General features: G+C 36.5%; 2 protein-coding genes and 1 long non-coding RNA gene across 3 annotated transcripts; all 3 read right to left on the reverse strand.

The window, feature by feature from the left end:
- Positions 1–3,107: 3,107 nt before the first annotated feature.
- On the reverse strand, positions 3,108–4,397 carry LOC137719127 (uncharacterized). Its single transcript, XR_015956405.1, has 2 exons — positions 4,281–4,397; positions 3,108–3,932 (listed from the first exon to the last, which is right to left on the reverse strand). It is a non-coding gene; the product is annotated as an uncharacterized LOC137719127 (long non-coding RNA).
- Positions 4,398–13,392: 8,995 nt separating this feature from the next.
- On the reverse strand, positions 13,393–15,668 carry LOC137740334 (malate dehydrogenase, glyoxysomal). The gene is given in 7 exon segments (XM_068480199.2): positions 13,393–13,814; positions 13,904–13,998; positions 14,101–14,190; positions 14,311–14,346; positions 15,223–15,306; positions 15,402–15,491; positions 15,576–15,668. Coding segments are annotated over 7 exon segments (501 nt in total). The 5' UTR covers positions 15,609–15,668; the 3' UTR covers positions 13,393–13,741.
- Positions 15,577–16,498, reverse strand: LOC148690663 (malate dehydrogenase, glyoxysomal-like). The gene is made up of 3 exons (XM_088686472.1): positions 15,995–16,498; positions 15,724–15,890; positions 15,577–15,674 (listed from the first exon to the last, which is right to left on the reverse strand). Exons 1-3 carry the CDS (start codon positions 16,292–16,294, stop codon positions 15,653–15,655), a joined length of 489 nt encoding a protein of 162 aa, XP_088542598.1. The 5' UTR covers positions 16,295–16,498; the 3' UTR covers positions 15,577–15,652.
- Between the last annotated feature and the right edge of the window lie 3,643 nt (positions 16,499–20,141).

Consider the following 20,141-nt stretch of genomic DNA (forward strand, 5'->3'; position numbering starts at 1 on the left):
TTGAAATTAGCCTAGAAGGGTTTACGAGAAAATTTCGAAAAAGTCAACATGCCAAAGAATATTCTAAGAATATTCTAGGAATATATATTCCTAGAATATTTTGAGCCCAATTTGGAACAGAGCTGGGCTAGAACATTGGCCCAAGGGTTTAGGCCAATTAGGCTAAAGATTTGGGCCAAGATTTTGGACTGGGTTTTGGGCCTATAGAACCTTTTTTTTTCTTTTTTTTTTCCTTTCTTTCTTCTCCGACCGGTTGCCGTTGCAACAGCCGGATAAATCCCTGCTCCGACCACCTAAATTATTCACTAAACCTAGCCTTCCAATATATCAAATCGAAGCTCGAAGAATAAAAAGCCGAAATGTACCTTTGGTTTCCTCAGCCATGACCAGAGTTGGCTGGAAATGGGCTCGAAAGCCGCTGGAAAACTGGGGGAGGGTTTCCCCTAAATTGTTCTGCACCAAAACTTTGACATTTCTCTCAAATAAGTCAAGAATCGCAAACAAATCAGATATCTAAGATGATTGACGTTAACTTTTCGGGTTTACCTTAGTCGGAAACATCATGTCCTCACCGGAATCCTCTTGGATTCGAATGGAGCTCGACATCTATTGCTAAAATTAGATTAATCGAAATCAAACCAATTAAGTCCAAAATTTTAATGCTCGCAAGTGTACTAATCATAGTATAATATAGTAAGCAAGCACAAGATCGTTCCAACTAAGATTGAATGTAATTCTAACTATCTAACTAAATTTAAGTTTCACTTGAATTGGAAAAGAAAATTTGATGATTTGAATAAGAATTTTGAAATGGTGACTGTAAATAAAATGAAATGAACTTAGCTAAGTGATGACAACGACAAAGAAAACAAATTATAATTCAATTGTGAAAAGCACTAGAGCATCCGATTCACCATAACCAATCCTACTTAATTCCAACAGTTAATTATTAACGAATAAACATCCAACTTGACGGTCTAGTTCCTCTAATTCATATAGTATCCATGGCATCTAGATTACTACGTATACTCATATGTGCTAATAATCTATGGCATCTAGACTACTAAACACACACAAGTTCATTAACAATTTGGGAACTAACTAAAAGACCGCATGAAACCTAGTGTATGGCATCACTACTACAAAAGTTCCTTATTGTGTTGGTGGTTGGTGTCGGTTTTATATAATAAAGTGGTGGATAAGATATTTCCAACACCCCTTTCCATGATGTCGAAATTACTGTCGAGTATAACCGACATAAACTATTAATGTCGCTTATAACCAACATAAATTTTAATCTTTTTAAATGGTGGCGTCGTTTAAAAAGAAAATCACGTCGCATTATGAATAGTGTTGCTTCTACGCGACACTAATAATAGTTTTTAAATATTGTAAAACCCAATATCGGTTGTAGCCGACGCTAACAATTATTTTTTAATAGTTTAAAACCTAATGTTGGCTGGTTCCCATTACTTCACGTGACTCTCTCTCTCTTACACACACATCAGTGCATCACATCATTTTTTAATTTCCTTCTCTTTGGCTGGTTCCCTCACGTGGGTTCTTTATCTCTCTCTGACACACATGCCTCATTTTTCTCACTTTTCTTTCTATCTTTCCTTGTTTTTTTTTTTTTTAATTGGTTCTCTTCACTGCCTCTCTTTTCCGTCTCCATAATATCTCTCTCTGGACCCACCCACTCAACCTTCTTTTATCCCTCTCTCTCTCATTCCTACTCTCTCTCTTTTTCCTCGACTTCTCCATTTTCCATCCCTCCATCTTCTTCTCTTTTGGGCGGGATATTTCCCCCATTTTTTAAATGAAAAAGAGGATGTCAGTCTCCCTATTTCAAGAGGCTCACCTCCCTCATTTATCTCTCCCTTCTTCCAAGCACACCCTAAAACCGTAGCTCCTCTCTCCACATTTTCTTAAACCCTAACCTCCGTTTCTACAAACCAAGCCTTAATCTTCCATCATCAACCCATAAGACCTCGCAGCCATGAATTTACTGCATCACCAGAAGGGTAACAATACCGAGCCAACGCACTCAAAGGTAAACTTTTCACCCTTCCTTGACGATTCATGCACTCAGGTTCACAGATTGAAATATACCATACAAGAAAAAAAATCTTCAACTCCTCATGCACTCAGGTTCGCAGATCCATAATTTTTTAAAAGTATAAAACCTGAGTTTAATCTATAGAGATTAGAGCCCTAATGTTGAAGTAGTAAAGTATTGGAGCACTGATCTGATGGCAAGCATGGCAGCATGGAGCTACTAGTATTATATATGGTAGCATGGAGCTACAAAATCTATGGTCTTCGACAAAGGCAAGCACGGGAAAGCATCATGGCAGCTACTAGTATTATATGTAAGCATAAAGCTCTGATTAGTATTATATATAATTGTTAGTTTTTTATCTTCATCTTGTAACCGGTTCTCTAATAGCTCCTATGTATGTGTTATTTGTACTTCCTTATTTATATGAAATAGAATACATTTAACAAGAAATTCTACATCCAAAGACCCCAGTTGAATTCTTGAATAAATTGAATCTGTGAGTTTGCATCCCATGTACCATCTATGTAGGAATGCATGATAATTATTTTATTTATCAAGATGTTGGGTAATGTCAGTTAAGACCGACAAGAGATTGAGTATTTTATTTGTTAGCTGCTAGTTGACGTCGGTACTTAATGTCGCTTATATCCAATGCAAGCTTCGATGTCACTTTTAAGCGACGATATTGTTCTTTTTTATTTTATATTACTTTGCTTCTTGGTGGCAGATTAAGGGGTTAAGCGACGTCAATACCCTTTTTGTGACGATAGCATTGGTGTCGGTTCTTCTATCTGACATTGCACGATTTAATGTCAGATTTTTACTAAAAATCCAACAGTAATTGGGGTTTATTGTCGGTTTTGCGACTGCCAGTGATATCCCCTTTTGTAGTAGTGCATCTACAACAAGGAATTCATGGTAGTGCTAAAACAAAATTAACAACATGGCATATGTGTTAACTCACATCACATACACTCGATTCAAGCCCAAGTGGTAGCTAATCACAAGAATTAAAATCAAGTTCATAAGCACAGCAAAATGATACTCAAGGGAATGCAAATTCATAAATAATTAAACTTAAACATTAACCAATCATGGTTAGGCTACATCATAGCCCTAGCAAAATGAAATTAGTTCCAAAACATAATCAAAATTGGTATTGAATCCATAAGAAATAATAAGAAAATTTAGTATAGAAAAGGCCTCAAAAATCCCCTGCTTTGCCGCTGCCGTCTACCCCTTTCTTTTCTTATGAATAATTGATCCGTCCCCTTTTCTTTTTCCTCTTCTGTTTTAATTTTCTTCTCTGTAACCAACAATGAGTTAAAACCCATTTATTGACAACATTAGAAGAAAAGAAAACCGAAGAACTCTTCAATTATCTACTAGCCACTTTGTACAATAAACACACCTTGATTACTTTCTCCATCTGCCAACGTTTTCCCTTGTACCTTTAGTCTACTTGCTGTTGCAAACCCCCTCTGTGCCTTCTTTAATTATCCGCTCAATTCCAGTCGAAGTTTCATCTCCAAATAGATATCCACCATGGCTGAAAATGATCAGACTTCCTCTGCAATTGAAGAAATTATGCAGCCAAATATCCCGAATTATGCTTCTGGCAAAGACCCATGAATTTGTAACTACTTTGTGTAGGTGGTTCACCATATTTCTCTCCAATTTAACTTCACTAAGATCTCTCTTTATTTTGGTTTTGTATGAAGGCTAACCCTAGAAAATGGGAGAGGAAATATGCAGCTTTCTTTTGTTTTTGTTTTTCTTCTTCTCCTTGTCAGTTCAGTATTGCATAGACTTGTGATCTATGAAATAAATATGTGCTGAAGGCTTCTCCAATTCCAATAAGTGACCTGCACTACAAATAAATCAAAAGAAAATGAATGTAGACCATAAGTATATTATAAAGCCAAATAAGTAGATACTTAAATCATAACAGACCACTTGGTTTAATTAAAAATAAGGAATTATAACATGTTATTTTCCTCCACCTCATTAATATAACTATAAAAGCACAACACTAGGTAATTCATTTCATCTAAGTACAAAATATCACAGGAAAATCTAGTTTTCGAGAGAAAATAAATAGTAAAATATTCGCTCAACAACATCCTAGCCATGAGCAGAGAGAGTCCATGCGAGAGAAACTAACAAGAGGGAAAGAGAGAGAGGGAGAGAGTTCGGGTGTTGGTTTGGTGGATCTCACCGGAGATGACGAGGTGGTGTGGTGATGCTTGTCGTTCCGGCGAAGGTGGTATGGTGTGGGTGGCTCTTTGCACTTGTAGAAAGAGAGAGGTAAGACGGAGCTGTGAGAGAGAGAGAGAGAGAGAGAAAGAAAGAGAGGGAAACAGGGACACACGTGGGTAGGTTGCACCATGCAGAAAATCTACACAAAAAAATTAATAAAATAATGAAGGGTGTTTATCTAGAATAATGAATTTACCAAAATGCCTTTGAACTTCGTAAGTCCATAAAATCTCCATCGTAACTTCAAATTCAATTCTGCTTACATCCACGCGTTCGTAGTGATGAGCACTATGAGGATATGCTAAATGAATGTTTCATATGTCTCACAACACGCTGGCCAACGAAAATCAACATCCACGCCTATAAGGGCATTTTCGTCAGTTCACTCTTTTAAAATTAATAAAATTGTAAAATTAGGGATGGGTTGTCACAATCTACCCACCTTAAAAAAAATTTCGTCCCTGAAATTTGAAATAAGTTGTTATACATAAAACACTCAAAGATAAAAAGAAATATATATAAAGAAGAAATCAAACTAGAGCGGTTACATGAAAGAGAGTGACATTCCATCAAGATCGGATTGCAATGATTCCTCTTTCATGCCTCCAAACTCATACTTTCCTTCTCCTTCAGTACAATACTAAAATTTAAATCATTTCTTAAAACATAAAGTCAAAAATAGATATATAGTAACATATCGTCAAAACCGAACATAGAAAGATTTCACCTACACACTCATAGTGTATCGTACTCCGAGAATAACTGTGTAGTATCTTTGGGCCAAGCTCAAACAATAAATAAATAAAATAATGTAAACGGCCTAATTGTCCACTTGCTTAACGAATCCAACAAATAAGTTATCAATATTACGGTCTGTAGCCCGCAATACCGACAACTCACTGTTGTCACAATAAGTAAGAAGATAATTTTCGAAGGTGCAATATTACCATCTTGCCCCTCCCTATGCAACTGAACATTGTAAGTCACATATACCAAAGCAAGTAGATTCATTATTAATTTCCACTCGGATTTAGCAAAAAAACTATATCAAGAAGGCTAAAAGAACACTCAAGAATTTGAGGGTCAAAACAAGTTCATCGAATCTAAAGTACAAAGTAACTAGATTAAATGTATAACATCTCCCTATAACGGTAACTTCTGAAAAATTCAACCACCAACAATAAAGATTTGCTTAGCAGAGTATTTATTAGGTGATTGAGTAATTAATGGTCGCAACTAAAATTTCAACGTCCGAGCAATTTTTCTAGACAATCTGTCTACCCCAGAAACCATACGAAGTGTAGTAGGGTAGACGCGTACCCAAGGTCGACGAGAATGCCTTCTGGCATAAATAGGTGAATATGGAATCACAATCAGAGTAGATGCTGATTGAAACGCTAAAAAATCCGATAAATTCAAGAATGAGCAATTTTATCAAGAGATCTAAAATGCAGTCCATCTGGACCAACAAAAGGTGAGTTGACTTGTCGAGTCAGTCAGTAATCATTAACCATTTTCATATTATCCAGTTGTACGAGATGCCTCGTACCAGAAGCTTATTGTGGTATTTCCCATCTCCATTTGGATACAAGAGGTGATTACAACCATTCGAACGATTTCTTGATGGTTTGTAGGTAACACCGTATCAATACTCGTGAATTCCAACTGAAATGGAATAGGACAAGCTAAATGTGTTCATTAACTACGTTTGCACAACTGGGGTGATACACGATGGTGCAATCGTAGACGTTGATTTGGTATCTCCATCGTCATTGTTAGAATTTAGCTCTTCTCAAAAGAAGATGTATTTGAAAGGTCTAAGGTTGATGAAGATTTTAGGCACGTTTCTCCACAAAGAAGTGTCATCCGGTTTCAAGTAAAGATGGTAACTGTTGACTCTAGGTCATGAATAAGGTGGTTCATTTCGAATGGTTTTAACCTTTGGGAAAAATAAGTGACACTCCGTCATGTGGCATCTACACAGCCAAAACATCCAAAGAAAACGTCATCGTGGATTTTGAAATGATCAATGTCATCGAAATGTGTAAAACAAAGGTAAGGTGAGACAACACTTCAGTTGTCAGAAACTTTATTCATATCCAACATCTCAAACTAAATTAACTTTCCTCGGTCGTAAGTGAGGAAAGACACTATAGTCGAAAAATCGCTAACAAATTGTCGATAAAATCGACAAGACCAAAGATATCTCGAATTTCACAACACTTGTTGAGGATTTCAACTTTCATCTGCTACAACCTTTTGAGAAAAAGAAAATAATATTGTTTACTGAGATCATGTCTCCCAAAAAAAGTACCAATTTAATCAAAGTTAACAGTTGAGAAATTTGGTATAAAGCTGACTGTCGGTGTTTAGAAAATTTGATCTCATTGCTGAAGTAGGTGGGAAAGTCATCGGTAAAACCACTCTTGAATACTGGTTGACAGTTCCTAGACATCGGATAATATTGTCACTTAGTAGCACCACCGTAGGCTCATTACAGGTTAGAGCCTGCTCAGGTGGATGGTTTCGAACGATTGGTAAATGACTGGTCCGGTGAGGTGGTTTCATTAATTCTAGGGAAAATACTTACGACTTCGAGGATTTCTACTAATCGTAGGTATAACAACTCGTACACTTGTGCCTATGCTCGTTGAAATGACTAGTACATCACCAAAAGAAATTCTAGAGACTAGTATTGGATAGAATATCCTAAGGTCGGAAATATGGAGTTTGGTAATAATCTACTTTAGAACGGACTAAACAGAAATCAATCTTCCTCCTAAAGATCCAAAATGATAACTAGTGCATTTAAGAAGATTAGTGCTATCGGGGACCAAAAATGACTGTCCTCCAAATGTTCTTCTGTCGATTGCTACCCATTTAGCACCACATTGTCATTCGGGAGGTGGTCACTGAAATGTTCATCTAGAACGTCAATACATCATCTAAAATGTCCAAAGCTTAAGGAAAACTAACACATTTTTCATGCTCGACGAGGTGGTAAGATTCGAAATTTAGGTTCAAGAACCAAGAATGCTTACATCATGCATGTGATGAATGCAATACTGCCCAAACTTATGCTCTGATACCAAACTGACACACCATGATTTGGAATGTCCACTTGGACTCCGAATCGAGCTATGTTAGCCGACACTCGGAAGGTGACGAAGCCCTAAAGTGCAGTGATGTGGAAAATGTGAATAAATTTAAACCTAAAAGTACCTAAATATAAGAGTACGCATGTGAGCGGGATTGAACCCATTTCACATGTGATGTCAAAGCATTAGTAAAGTACAGTAAAGTAGGATGAGAATCATACAATCGAAGGTAATCTCCAATACCAAGGTTTGCCAAGAGTCCTCGTCGATACGTAAGCTTAGCTACTAAAACCCGGAGGGGCAAAAAACAAGGGTGAGTGAGCCTAAAAATAAAGTTTTATAAAAACCTTTTTTCGAAACATTATAACCCCTCGCCATAAAACAAGTATAGCTTCCAAAATATACATACTACATATAGTATGAAAATACTTACCGTAGCCTGCAATATCTCAAGAATGCAGTACGTCACAAAATTCGTACATAAATACATGACATATGTAATCACATAATCTGGCATAAGCAAACATATCATATCGAGTGCTCATCGACACATGCTGACACATGAGTTCATGTAGAGATATTTTGACATGAACAAGACTGGGTGTAACAATGATATACGCTCTACTACTACAATTATGAGAAAACTGGCGCTATGCGCAGCACTTACCAGTCCTAATTGCCTATAGCAATCTAGGATAGGACTGGCACCTACAATGGATCCAAAGTGAGCGTACAGTGCGATGTGCACATACACGTGAAAGACTAGCCCTGGTTCGAGTGAGTACTAACACCGATGCAGTAAACAATGAGCAGATAACATAAATATAGTCATGCCACAGTGATTCGATGATTCTAGTCAACATAATATCATTCATAGCCGTAAATATAATTATGGCATCAATAATAATACGCATACATGTGCATCTCATAGGACGTAGCATAACTTCATAATTTCCATCAATGTGCCAAGTCTTATAAACCTCATGCTAATCTAGGCGTATTGTAGAAAACTCTTTATGTAATGTATAAATGGAAACTAACAATTATATATATATGCTATATAAAAGAAAAGACCCACTGACAGTTACTTGCGATGTCATATCCGTTTAAGCTAAGAAGTCGAAGTCTCCGATAATAATCGCACCTAAGCATAATATTGGGACCCATTAGTAAAACTCAAATTAAATGATCAAATTTGAGAAAACGGAGCGCAGATTTGGAATCAAGGTGCCGAAATACGGTAAGGAGGATCCTCAGTAAATTTTACAAAAAGTCAACTAAAAGGTCAATGGTCAACCAAGACGTCAAGACAGTCACTATGTTAAAACTTCAAAATTTTCACTAAATGGATGTAAAAAACGGACTTAGAATGTCGAAATTAGCCTAGGAGGGTTTCCGAGAAAATTTCAAAAAAGTCAACACGAGGAATATTCTGAGCCCAATTTGAAACCGGGTTGGGCTGGAACATTGGCCCAAGGGTTTGGGCCGGTTGGGCTAAAGATTTGGGTGAAGATTTTGGATCGGGTTTTGGGCTTAAAGAACTTTTTTTCTTTTTCTTTTATTCTTCTTTCTTCTCCGGCCGATTGCCGCTGCAACCGCCGGATAAATCCCTGCTCCGACCACCCAAATTCTTCACTAAACCTAGCCTTCCGATATATCAAATCGAAGCTCGAATAACAAGGAACCAAAAAGTACCTTTGGTATCCTTAGCCGTGGCCGAAGTTGGCTGGAAAAGGGCTCGAAAGCTGCCAAAAAACTACAGGAGAGTTTTCCCTGAATTGTTCTGCACCAAAACTTTGACATTTCTCTTAAATAAGTCAAGAATCACAAACAAATCAGTTATCTAAGATGATTGACGTTAATTTTGGGTTTACCTTTGTCGAAAACATCATGTCCTCACCAGAATCCTCTCAGGCCGTGAGCAGTGAGAGTCCATGCGAGAGAAACTAATGAGAATGAGAAAGAGAGAGAGAGAGAGAGAGAGAGAGAGAGAAAGAAAGAAAGAAAGAGTTTGAGCGTTGGCTTGGTGAATCTCGCCAAAGATGACAAGGTGGTGTGGCAATGCTTGTCGTTCCAGCGAAGGTGGTACAGTGTGGGTGGCTCTCTGCACTTGTAGAAAGAGAGATGTGAAAGAGAGCTGAAAGAGAGAGAAGAAACGGGTGAAGGTGAATTGAGAGAGTATAGGAGAAAAAATGACACAAGGACAGTAGGGATAGGAGACCCACGTGAGTGGGTTCCATGCAGAAAATCTACACAAAAAAAATTAATAAAATAATGAATGGTGATTATCTAGAATAATGTTTCATATGTTATTAAAAGAATGTTTCATATGTCTCATATGTCCCACGTATTCGTAGTGGCAAGCATTACGAGGATACATTAAAAGAATGTTTCATATGTCTCACAACACGCTGGTCAACGAAAGTCAACATCCTCACCTATAATGGCATTTTCATCAATTCACTCTTTTAAAATTAATAAAATCATAAAATTAAGGACGGGTTGTCACATCTCAGAGTGACAAAGGGCTGTGTAGTACACTATCTTAAAGGGGATTTGAACATCAGGGCTTTCCGTGATGCTGACTGGCAAGTGATCCTAATGATAGAAGATCTACTACTGCAATGTTTTTGTTTCTGGGTTCCAATCTTATTTCTTGGTCCTCAATGGTAGTGCTATTGACAAGTGTCAATTAATTAGATAGGCAGTTATAAGCTGTTGTAAGCTATCATAGTTAGGTTTTGCACTAATATTGTGAAGTGCACAATTCATTCGTTCTTAATGACACTACAGTTTCAATTCTTCTTTTCTAAGAAAAATCTCGATTTCTCTTCTATGCAATCAGCTTCTCTCTCTCTGATAATTTTGCTCTCTAGGGTTCATCTCATCTTCGTTGACAGTTTCTTGTCTTTAAAAATGAAAGGAAAATGTAATATTTTGAATATTTTAGGGTTATTCTTTAATACCATGAATTGGTTTGGCATAAAAATTTTATTTCACTAAAAAACTGTATCTAGGCATACATAAAAAATTGTTATGAATCCATTCTTGGTTTTTTTTTTTTTTGAAACTCACAAACTCCCAATAAAATGATATTGTTTTAAACTTATACAGGGTTTCATATTGCCATTGAAATCAATAGTAGCCTAAGTTAAGGATAAGGAGTAAGTTATGTATAAAAATAAAAAATAAAAAATGATTGCGATATTAGCTAAGCAGGGTATTTTAGTAATTGATGAGCGAATAATTCACTATCCTCGTACAAGATGAAATTAAACACTCTTTAATCTCCCGGATAAATTGGGCAACCCCACCAACAATAGGTGAACTTGATTGATCTATAGTGTATGCATGTTAGAATGTTCTGATATTAGCTGGTGAATTGAAAGAGATCATTGTCATAAAATGACAACAATTTGATGGATGTTCCACGGCAGGGGTTTGGTAGGGTAACAAAATTGAGAATTGAGAAAAGGGCAGTTCCTACTTTAATAATTAATTTCTAGAGGACCCTTAATCTTCATAGTTGTTGAACTAATCTTTGGATGTACCACTACCACTATTTTTGCCCTATCAGTCCGTCCGAGGGGTCAATTTTTGAAAGATTCAAGTACATTCATGCATTCTGATTGCTGAATAGGTGACATATTGTTATCCTATCTTGCTATGTCCTTAATGCATCCACCAACCAACAAAGTTACAAAACAAGAACATCCCACTTCCCAATAGTAATATTCTTTTGTCTAGTTTTCTATTTGGCTAAATGGCATGGATTTGTATGTTATTAGACTATTAAGTATTAGTCATTTTTCAATGAAATCACACATTTACATTGGATTGTTTTGTCTTACACACTCATGTTCAATTATGACTTATTTGGAAGAGCTTTTGAAATTATTGAAAGCGCTTTTGGTGAAAGTATTTTTGGGTTCCAAAAGCACCTGAAGTGCTTCATGCAAGAAATACCACTTATGTGCCTCTTCTAGAAAGTACTTCAAGTGTTTTTTAAGATTCACCTACATTTGTAATAAGGATTAGTTCAAAAAGCATTCTAATCAAAGTGCTTTCAGTCATTTTAAAAATACTTTCGAACGAGCCTTATTTTGTTTTTGCTTGATTTATTTAATCTTATGGTCAAAAAAAAAAAAAAAGGGTATGTCAAAATGGAAAAATGGTGTAATTATCATTTATGTTTCGATATTATTTGAGCGGTTTTGTGTTATTTTCTTGTTGCAAATATTTGGCAACATGGATGTAACTTCTCCTATAACAAACTGCAAAGAATAAATCTCAGTAAAACAATCTATGTTGACATGGTAAATCAGTGGCCTCTTCCAAAAATAGTGGGATACTCGATTAAGAGGCTTTTAAGCCATTTAGCATGTATAGAAGCCTTTGTAAAGGCTTCTAACTTGGGTTCCATAGACCTTTCCAGTAATCCATGGGATATTGGTGTACCCGCTTAAATACATCATCTGCAAAATGAGTGCTAGGCCTGCAAGTCAAGCAATTAGGCATAGATTGAAAATAAATCTTTGTATCTCCTCGTATGCTTATTAGTATTCCACATTGTACATATTAGAAATATCGTGCAAACACATCAGATAAATCAAAATGATTTCAGATGATTCTTAACCCCTCAAGATATTAAATCAAAGAGATTCTGATACCCACCACATTTTCATATATATCGTAAACTGTTATGTTTCATACAAATGGCTCTCCTACGCCCACAATTCGAGAAGTATTCTCAAATTCATTTGACAAAATTCATTAGTGACAAGATATCAAACAGATGCTTCGAACTCAGAACAATAATCAGTATTATCATGCACATTAAAATATATATCTTACGTTGTCTACATGTACTGAAAATTCTGGGCTCTTCCGAATCGAAGGTCCTGAGCAGTGACACCTTTTGCACACCCTCTAGACCAGCTTTGGTTTTAGGGAAGTCAAATTTTGATCAAGACCTTTAACCATGACTACCACTCAACTACTTAAGAACATCGTCTGAATCAAAAATTTGAGAAACGCCAAGAGATTTTTGACTTTTGGTCGAGGGTGAGAAGAAGTCCAAAAGTTGGTTCCTCATCTCAATCAGATGATCACCAAAAGTGGACTGTTGACTGGATTTGTGCACGACCAACGCTAAATCGGACAAGGCCCTTACCAACAGTATGGCGTAGTCTTTCAAGATCCCAGGGCTGTCTCTATAAGTCCTTTCTTTAACCCAACGTGAAAACAACACAAAATCAACAGGTTCAAATTATCGTGTTGACTCGTATAACACACAGTTGATAAACAGTTTGTGCTTCGGGTCGGTCCACTTAGAAACTAACAGCTTTAACAAATTTACATAATCTTGTGACCTACTAACCATAAAACACAAGATAGTGCATCTAAACTAAAGGTGAAATGACAAGTTTAACGCGTTCATTTGATCATCTGCTAAACGGACTAATCGTGCCACTGTCGAGAAACATATTTAATCATCGTCGTGTTCGAGATTGGAAGGTCCAGAGTAACAAGTGTGTCATGTTTGAGTTCACCCTAATCTGTCCGTGTCCAAATCATGTCAACGCGAATTGACCCGTGAACAGGGACAACCCAAACTCTTGGGATAATTATGTTCTCTTCATAGAATTAGCGCAGCTGTCTGAAAATAACCAGTACTACCAAGCATGTTCAAAGTTAGGTTGGCTTCACATTTTCTACTCTTCATCTCTTCGGGCTTGTATTTAACCAGACAAGACCGAGCCAGACCGAGGACTCCCTTGAAATTGGGGTTCTCCTGGAGATGGACCACTCCTCCACGACACATGCATCCCTTTCCCATTTTCAAACGGAAAATGCAGGCGTGGAGGAGCGGCGCTTTCCCCGAACTCAGTTGCAAGCTACCCCACCCCTTGATGCCCAAGTTTATTTGAAAAATACAGTCGAAATCCAAACAAAATCTCAACCCAAGGCAAGAACGAGAAAAATACCGTTTTCCTTTTTCTTTGGGTTACAACAAACATTACATTTCACTTCAATCTTGGGTGGATATCAGTGAATTTAAAGAAGATCAATTGCTACCTGCATACATTTTATTTTGAGAAACGTGGTTGAGTACCATACCATACATGCCACAACTCAAACACCTACTGGGAATCTGTGATGCTCTAAATCAAGGAGTTGTAGAGAGCCTCTTAGTTCGCATTTAATTGATTGATTACCTACGGTTTATTTTCTGTCAACGTGATGTTGAGAAAGGGTATCAAGGGACCATCTAAATTCTAAAACGGTTTCATCTCCAACGTAAAGTAGTAACCACACCTTTTCATTTTCTGACGAAAGAAACCCCCTTCTGAATGCTTGTTGCTAGTTCTCTCTTTGCCTTCTCCAAGCCGGCTCTGTTTTGTATACTCAGAAAAATGTAAAACTTGTTGAAAGGAATAAGGCAAGTCAATTGCAAGGACTCAAAACAGGTAAAATTACTGACCTCTCATGCTCATTCAGGGGACCAAGAGGGTATATTCCCTCAGCTCCAGTACGGCCAAGCTGTACCTTGGATGCAAAGAAGGGAAGTTCAGTAACCTACAGTAGGAATGCATTCCTTGTTAGCTATAAAAAGAACAGAGACAAGTTTATGAGATACACTCGGTCCACGCAAAGTCAAATAAAATGCTAGTAACATGCCTGAGAAGCCACAAATGCACATTCGACTATGCCAGCATCTCCTCGCAAGCCTCAGAGGCATGCATCTGCAAATTTAACAGCAGCATATGCCTGTATTTTTTTTCACTTGTAAGATTAACATGGATCCAAACAGCTAGAAACAAGGACATGTGAAGAAATGGTGAACCAAAAATAAACTAAGCCAAAGAAAGAACTGTTAAAATTACTAACCATTGATAATGTTGCAGAACCAGCTCCAGCTTTTGCCTGAAAGCAATGTCAAAATTGCCTAGTCAACTAACACTCTTGAGTCTCAAAATAAAATGGCAGCATGAGATTGCAAAAGGTTTTGAAGCAAGGCACCATTTATTAAACTTCCAATCATGTAAAAGAGACACTTAACTCCTCTAAAAGATGAAACTATAGTATTATTGTCATCATGGACTTAACTAAACAATCACAAAAGCTAAGTAGTGTGTCAAAGGACCATTTGAGTATTGAGCACACTTATTAGTAGCCTAGAGACAGTAAAGCAGGTTTCTATACGAAGCAAAAGAGAATTCCAAGACTACTTAACCCTTTGCATAAGATCATATTACAAACTTCAGGAATCCATGCCTACACACTGTGAGGGAATAGCCAAAACTCTCAACACCATATGCATCCATTTACCAGAACATTATTTGTTCGCATCCTAAATGGTAATTCGTTGAGGAGCTAGCTCGTGATAACTAAATACCTTATCCCACCCTGTTCAATGAATATCACGTTGCAAACCCTAAATTGCACCTATTGCTGTACCATAACAACAAACAACTACAGCCACTCAGTTTCTCAAGATCCTTATGGCTTTTCAGCCTCCACTTCATTTAATTATCCCACCTGTTAAAGCATCTTCTGAGCTACTTTCTCAAAGTATAGAACTTATAATTCTTCCAAACTACTGTCTACCAGGTGTTGGGGCTGTATAACTAATTTCCAACACTTGTTCTTTGAAATTATTCTATAAATCCTATTCATTAAAAAAATAACAAATAAGAGGAAAAATCTATGATTATTTCCTTCACTTGAAGTAATGTAGAGTGTCAATGTAATACCAAATAACAAGCAACCACTCAAGAACCTTAGCATTTTGTTACTCACCTCCACAACCTCAGTTCCCCCATTCTGAATGCGATACGTTAGATCATCAACTTCTTTCGGGGTGAAAGAACATGGAGGCTTAACCTGCATAAAGCAATAGCAAGAATGGATTCAAATAAACTCTATGCCAACCTGTAAACAGACACATAGTTGATAATCTGAAAATAAGCAGTCCCTACCTGAGACAGAAGAGGCAAAATTGTAACCCCTGCATGACCCCCAACAACGGGAACATCGACGTCCCTAGGATCAAGTCCCAAAACCTCTGCCTGCAATCATATTTCATAATCTGTAACCAAAACACGCAATTGGGTATCAATAAAAACATGATAATTGAGTTACTAAATGCATACCACAAAAGTATTGGCTCTAACAACATCAAGCATGGTAACTCCCAACTGTTTCTTAGGGTCAAAGGTACCGGCTTTTTTTAAAACTTCAGCAGCAATGGGAACAGTGGAGTTCACAGGGTTGCTAATCACGTTAACAATGGCGTTCGGACAGCACCTGGCGATTGCTTCACTGATCGTCTTGACAATTCCGGCATTGATGTTAAACAAATCGTCCCTTGTCATTCCGGGTTTTCGAGGCACGCCGGCCGGGATGATCACCAGTTCCATTCCGGTTAGCGCTTCGTCCAGCTGCTGCTGCCCCAAAAACCCGCGCACCTACAAAACCCAATAACCCAATTTTACAAGTTTCGAAATTTGTGAATTGAAATCGATGAATCAAAACAAATATGAAATTTGGAGTTTGGAGTTTGGGAGCTTACGACGGCGCCGGTGTCCATGTGGCTGATATCGGAGGTGACGCCGGGGGTGTTGACGACGTCGTATAGGTGGAGAACGGAGATCAAAGGGTTCATCTTCATCAACATGGCGAGAGGCTGGCCTATGCCGCCGGCTGCTCCGAGTATGGCTACTTTGTAACCAGCGGTACCGCCTTTGGCGCGGCAATTCAAGCGGCTAACAGTGGCAGCGTTCTCCATCTGGATATTTGGAGGGTCCAGATGGGCGGAGATTCTAGCAATCCGTTGATTCACGTTGACTTCTGAGCTAGGATGCTGCTGCATCGTATGATCTTGTGAGGGGAAATTGATCTGATCGTCGATAAATAAATGAACAGAGAGGGAGATGGAGAGGGTGAGTGATGACGTGAAAGCTTTGCTGGGAAATTTGGAAGTCTGGAATATGGAAACTGATCTTATCCCAAGTTGAAGTTCCCAAAAACCAATAATATGACCGATCCGAACTTTCTGACTTCTGGCTCTTCACAGCCCGGACCTGGCTTCTCATCCCATACACTCTCATACTTCGCGATTACGGTTAAGTCACGTCAATATTTTATATCACTATTTTTTTTTATCTTATTATATCCGTAAAAAAATAGATAAATTAGAATTAGATACCTCATGTTAGATTTTTCTAAATTAAACATCTGTTACTTTTCAACGTTTGATTAAAGTGTTTTTACTTTTAATTAAACTTTATATTCCAGGTATATTCTTAATTTAAGTATTTTATAAATTCTTTTAAATCCATTTCTATGTAAAAAAAATAAAAATAAAAGATGCACTCAATAATATTCATTAATTTATTGCTATTTTTATAGAATCTCATCTCTTCCTCAATTTAAGGATTCAATTATAACTACTGGGGTTCAAGATTAATGGGATGAAATATAGTTTTTCCAATTTCCAACTCAACATTTTATATAGATTATAAAAAAAACAAGAGTTCATTTATAATTAAAATTGGGATGTAGACTAGACTACCTAATTTCATGCAATTGAAAATAAATTTGAATTTTTCAACAACTACTTATAGTAGAAAGTGAACTAAGAGTTTTCACATTTTTATTTTTATTTAAAATGAGTCCTTATTCCAATAATTAATTATTAAGAGTTGACAAAATATTTTTTAGTGCAATGTTTTAATGTGACAAGTTATCTTTTTTTTTTGTTACACAACTTACACATAACATACCATAAGTTTTGTACGTACCAAAATAAGGATAATACAACGAACTAATAACTTAGTACGTACTAAATAAAGAATTGCATAACGTACCAAAAGCATTATTTTATAACGTATCAAAATACTAATACGTACCCAGATTAAATTTATATAACGTACCAATAACGTACCAAATGATTGGTACATTATATTTAATATACCTGTTTGGTACGTTATATTTGATATATGTGCATGTTATATTTCATAATTGTATGTTAATAGGATGTTTATGTGTTTTTAGAATTTAAAACAACAAATTATTTGAATAAGAAAAATTCATTTTGAATGAATTATGATAAGATAAGATAGGATGTTTGTGGTGATTTTAGAATATTTGTGATACTATTTTCTGAACTACTTGGTTAATTAAATACAATAAAAATTATAATTTTTAATTAAAAATTAGCAGAAGAATATTTGATCAAAAGTTTAAAAGTTATAGATGTTTGATTAAAAAAATTCAAATTTGAGGCATCTATATCAAAATGCCCCTAAAAAAATCAATATAAAATGTTGACGTGGCTTAACTGTGACGCACAAAATAGGAGGGGATGGGAGTGTATGGGAACTGGGAGGGCAGAAAGCCGGGTCCTCACAGCCCACCCTTCTTCTAATATTTTAGGAGCAGGATTCTCTCCCTCTTATTACCATCCCCTCCTCTCACAATCTTCTTTTTGTCATATTTTCTATATAAAAAAATTCAAAACAAGATGTAGACATGGCGTAATTGCAACCGTTTAAATAGAAGGGGATAGAATGAGAGAGAGATTAGAATGGGAGAGAATCCTACTCCCATTGGAAATACCCTAACTCTAGAGTTTTATCTAAAATTAAATATGAATTTGCATATAACTCAAAAGTCAAATATTACCCTAGGTATTTTGGTGCACTGAAGACAGATAGTCAAATTTAAACTTGGGTATAAATTTGACTCTGAACTTTATGATCAGTTGGAGATAACTTCATTATTATTGTATCCAACAGCAAAAAGAATTGACGTGTAACAAATAAATTATCCATAGACAAAATTAGAGCATTGGTCTCCGAACTTTAGTTGAATTTGAGCTTGGGTCATTAAACTAAAACTCATATCCTTGGACTTATCACAATATGGAACAATGATCATTCTGTGTAATTTAGCATGAACTTTCATCCTTTATTTGCCCATTTAAATCTTTATTTTTTAGAAAGTGGGGATGGGACAGATGACCCCATGGAGGATATCCTAACACCCTAGAATCTTGAAAGTTCTAATTGTGTTACCCAAATAGATTGTTGATCAACATTGTTGACAAGTTCATAGATAAATATCCATAGATTTTTTAGTACAGTGGTCAAAACTCCAATTGGGCCAAAGTTTATATACTAATGATCCTATTTTCTCTTTCAAGATTACCATTTCTTAATAAAGAATGAACTTAGTACACAAAGGAATTCTACCGTGCATCACGGATAAACTTAATTGTAGCAATAACCCTTGAACTTGACGAATTTAGTTGTGTCCCTATAAACTATAATAATAGCTCCAAGGGTCCTCCCACTCCACCTAGTGCCGCTTAGTTAATCCATCTATTAATTTTGTTAGTTTTTAGTCAAATATGGAGACAACATAGTAATTTCACCTCGCAAAAATTGAATAGAAAACTAAAAACTAAAAAAAAAAAAAAAGAGAAAAAAAAAATGGGTTGGTTGGGTTGTACGGCGACGTTGGTGAGGGAGGATGGACCAGGTAAGTTGGCTTCCACGTTGAGTGAAAGGAAGGGGGCAGGGCTGAATAATGAGGCGGGGGTTGGGGTTGTATTGGGTGAGGGAGAAGGTGAGGTATGAGGTGGTATGATATGGGGAGGAGGGGACGAAAGAGTCAGAGATGAATATGGAGAAAGATGAGAGATTTTTTCAAGTAGCAAGTATTTAAGTGGAGGAATTTATATATTTTTTTGTCTCTCGACACTCGTTGTCCTCTTGAAATTTACATTATGTTAATCAGGAAATTGGTTTGTTAGGGTAGAGATATTCGTTATTGTAACCATGGATGACGATGAAAGATGGGAGGTGCTCGAAAAATGTATGGGATGAAGATGAAGAAGACAAAGGTTATAGAAGAATTTGGGGGAAATATTCAGGAGATATCAGCAACATATAATTCCAATTGGCAACCATCTATAGTTATATTATAAACAATATTGTGTGAACATATAAACATGCCTTGTGTTCAAAATGTATCAGCAATATCATTGAAAAATGTCTTTATTAAGCTAATACAAGGCATCTTATCAATAATATCTATACTATATCAATACTATATGGACATCGTATCGATAATATCTATGCTATCTCAATATATCATTTTTATATATGGGTACTTTAGACACTTCATCTTTCTGCCCCTATCATTCATGTCTTTCGTTTATATCTCTCATATCTTTCTGACACGTCCCAACCCAAATATCCAAATGACACCTGGAAGGCACATGCTGACTGACACCAAAGGGTGACGAAAGCCATGAATAAATGAATATGCGAAAATATGGAAGGACAAGTAAACCAGAAACCATGCAACAACAATAATCCAATTTAAACATGCATGAGATAGAGTATCCAACGGTCACAATTCCAAAATATAGGATGTATGAATATATCCAAAGCATACCACTAGACAAAAGTGCTAGAGAAAGGTAAAACAACAAGTAACAAATGATCACAAAAAGAAGCCATACTCAAGTAGAAGGATGCAAAGTCACTGGTAAGGAAAAGCCTCGATGCTCAAATCATAATCCTCGTCACTATGTCCTGAGGGGGTGCAAAAACAGAAAAGGTGAGTGGACCATAATTTATAATAATACTAATAATAGGTAAACTATTTTATTTCTGAACATACTAACCGTCTCCATTTTGAAAACACAT

This window comes from Pyrus communis, chromosome 15 (assembly GCF_041283825.1).
Source record: "Pyrus communis isolate YQ-2024b chromosome 15, ASM4128382v1, whole genome shotgun sequence".
Taxonomy (NCBI): Eukaryota; Viridiplantae; Streptophyta; class Magnoliopsida; order Rosales; family Rosaceae; genus Pyrus; species Pyrus communis.

What these genes read in the sequence shown, in the direction of transcription:
- LOC148690663 (XM_088686472.1), bottom strand. Translation starts at nt 16,294, where the DNA reads ATGCAGCAGCATCCTAGCTCAGAAGTCAACGTGAATCAACGGATTGCT. An exon ending in ACATGGACACCGGCGCCGTC is followed by an intron (nt 15,891 to 15,994) that starts GTAAGCTCCCAA and finishes TGGGTTTTGTAG; the next exon opens with GTGCGCGGGTTTTTGGGGCA. An exon ending in GAAGCAATCGCCAGGTGCTG is followed by an intron (nt 15,675 to 15,723) that starts TCCGAACGCCAT and finishes AACTCCACTGTT; the next exon opens with CCCATTGCTGCTGAAGTTTT.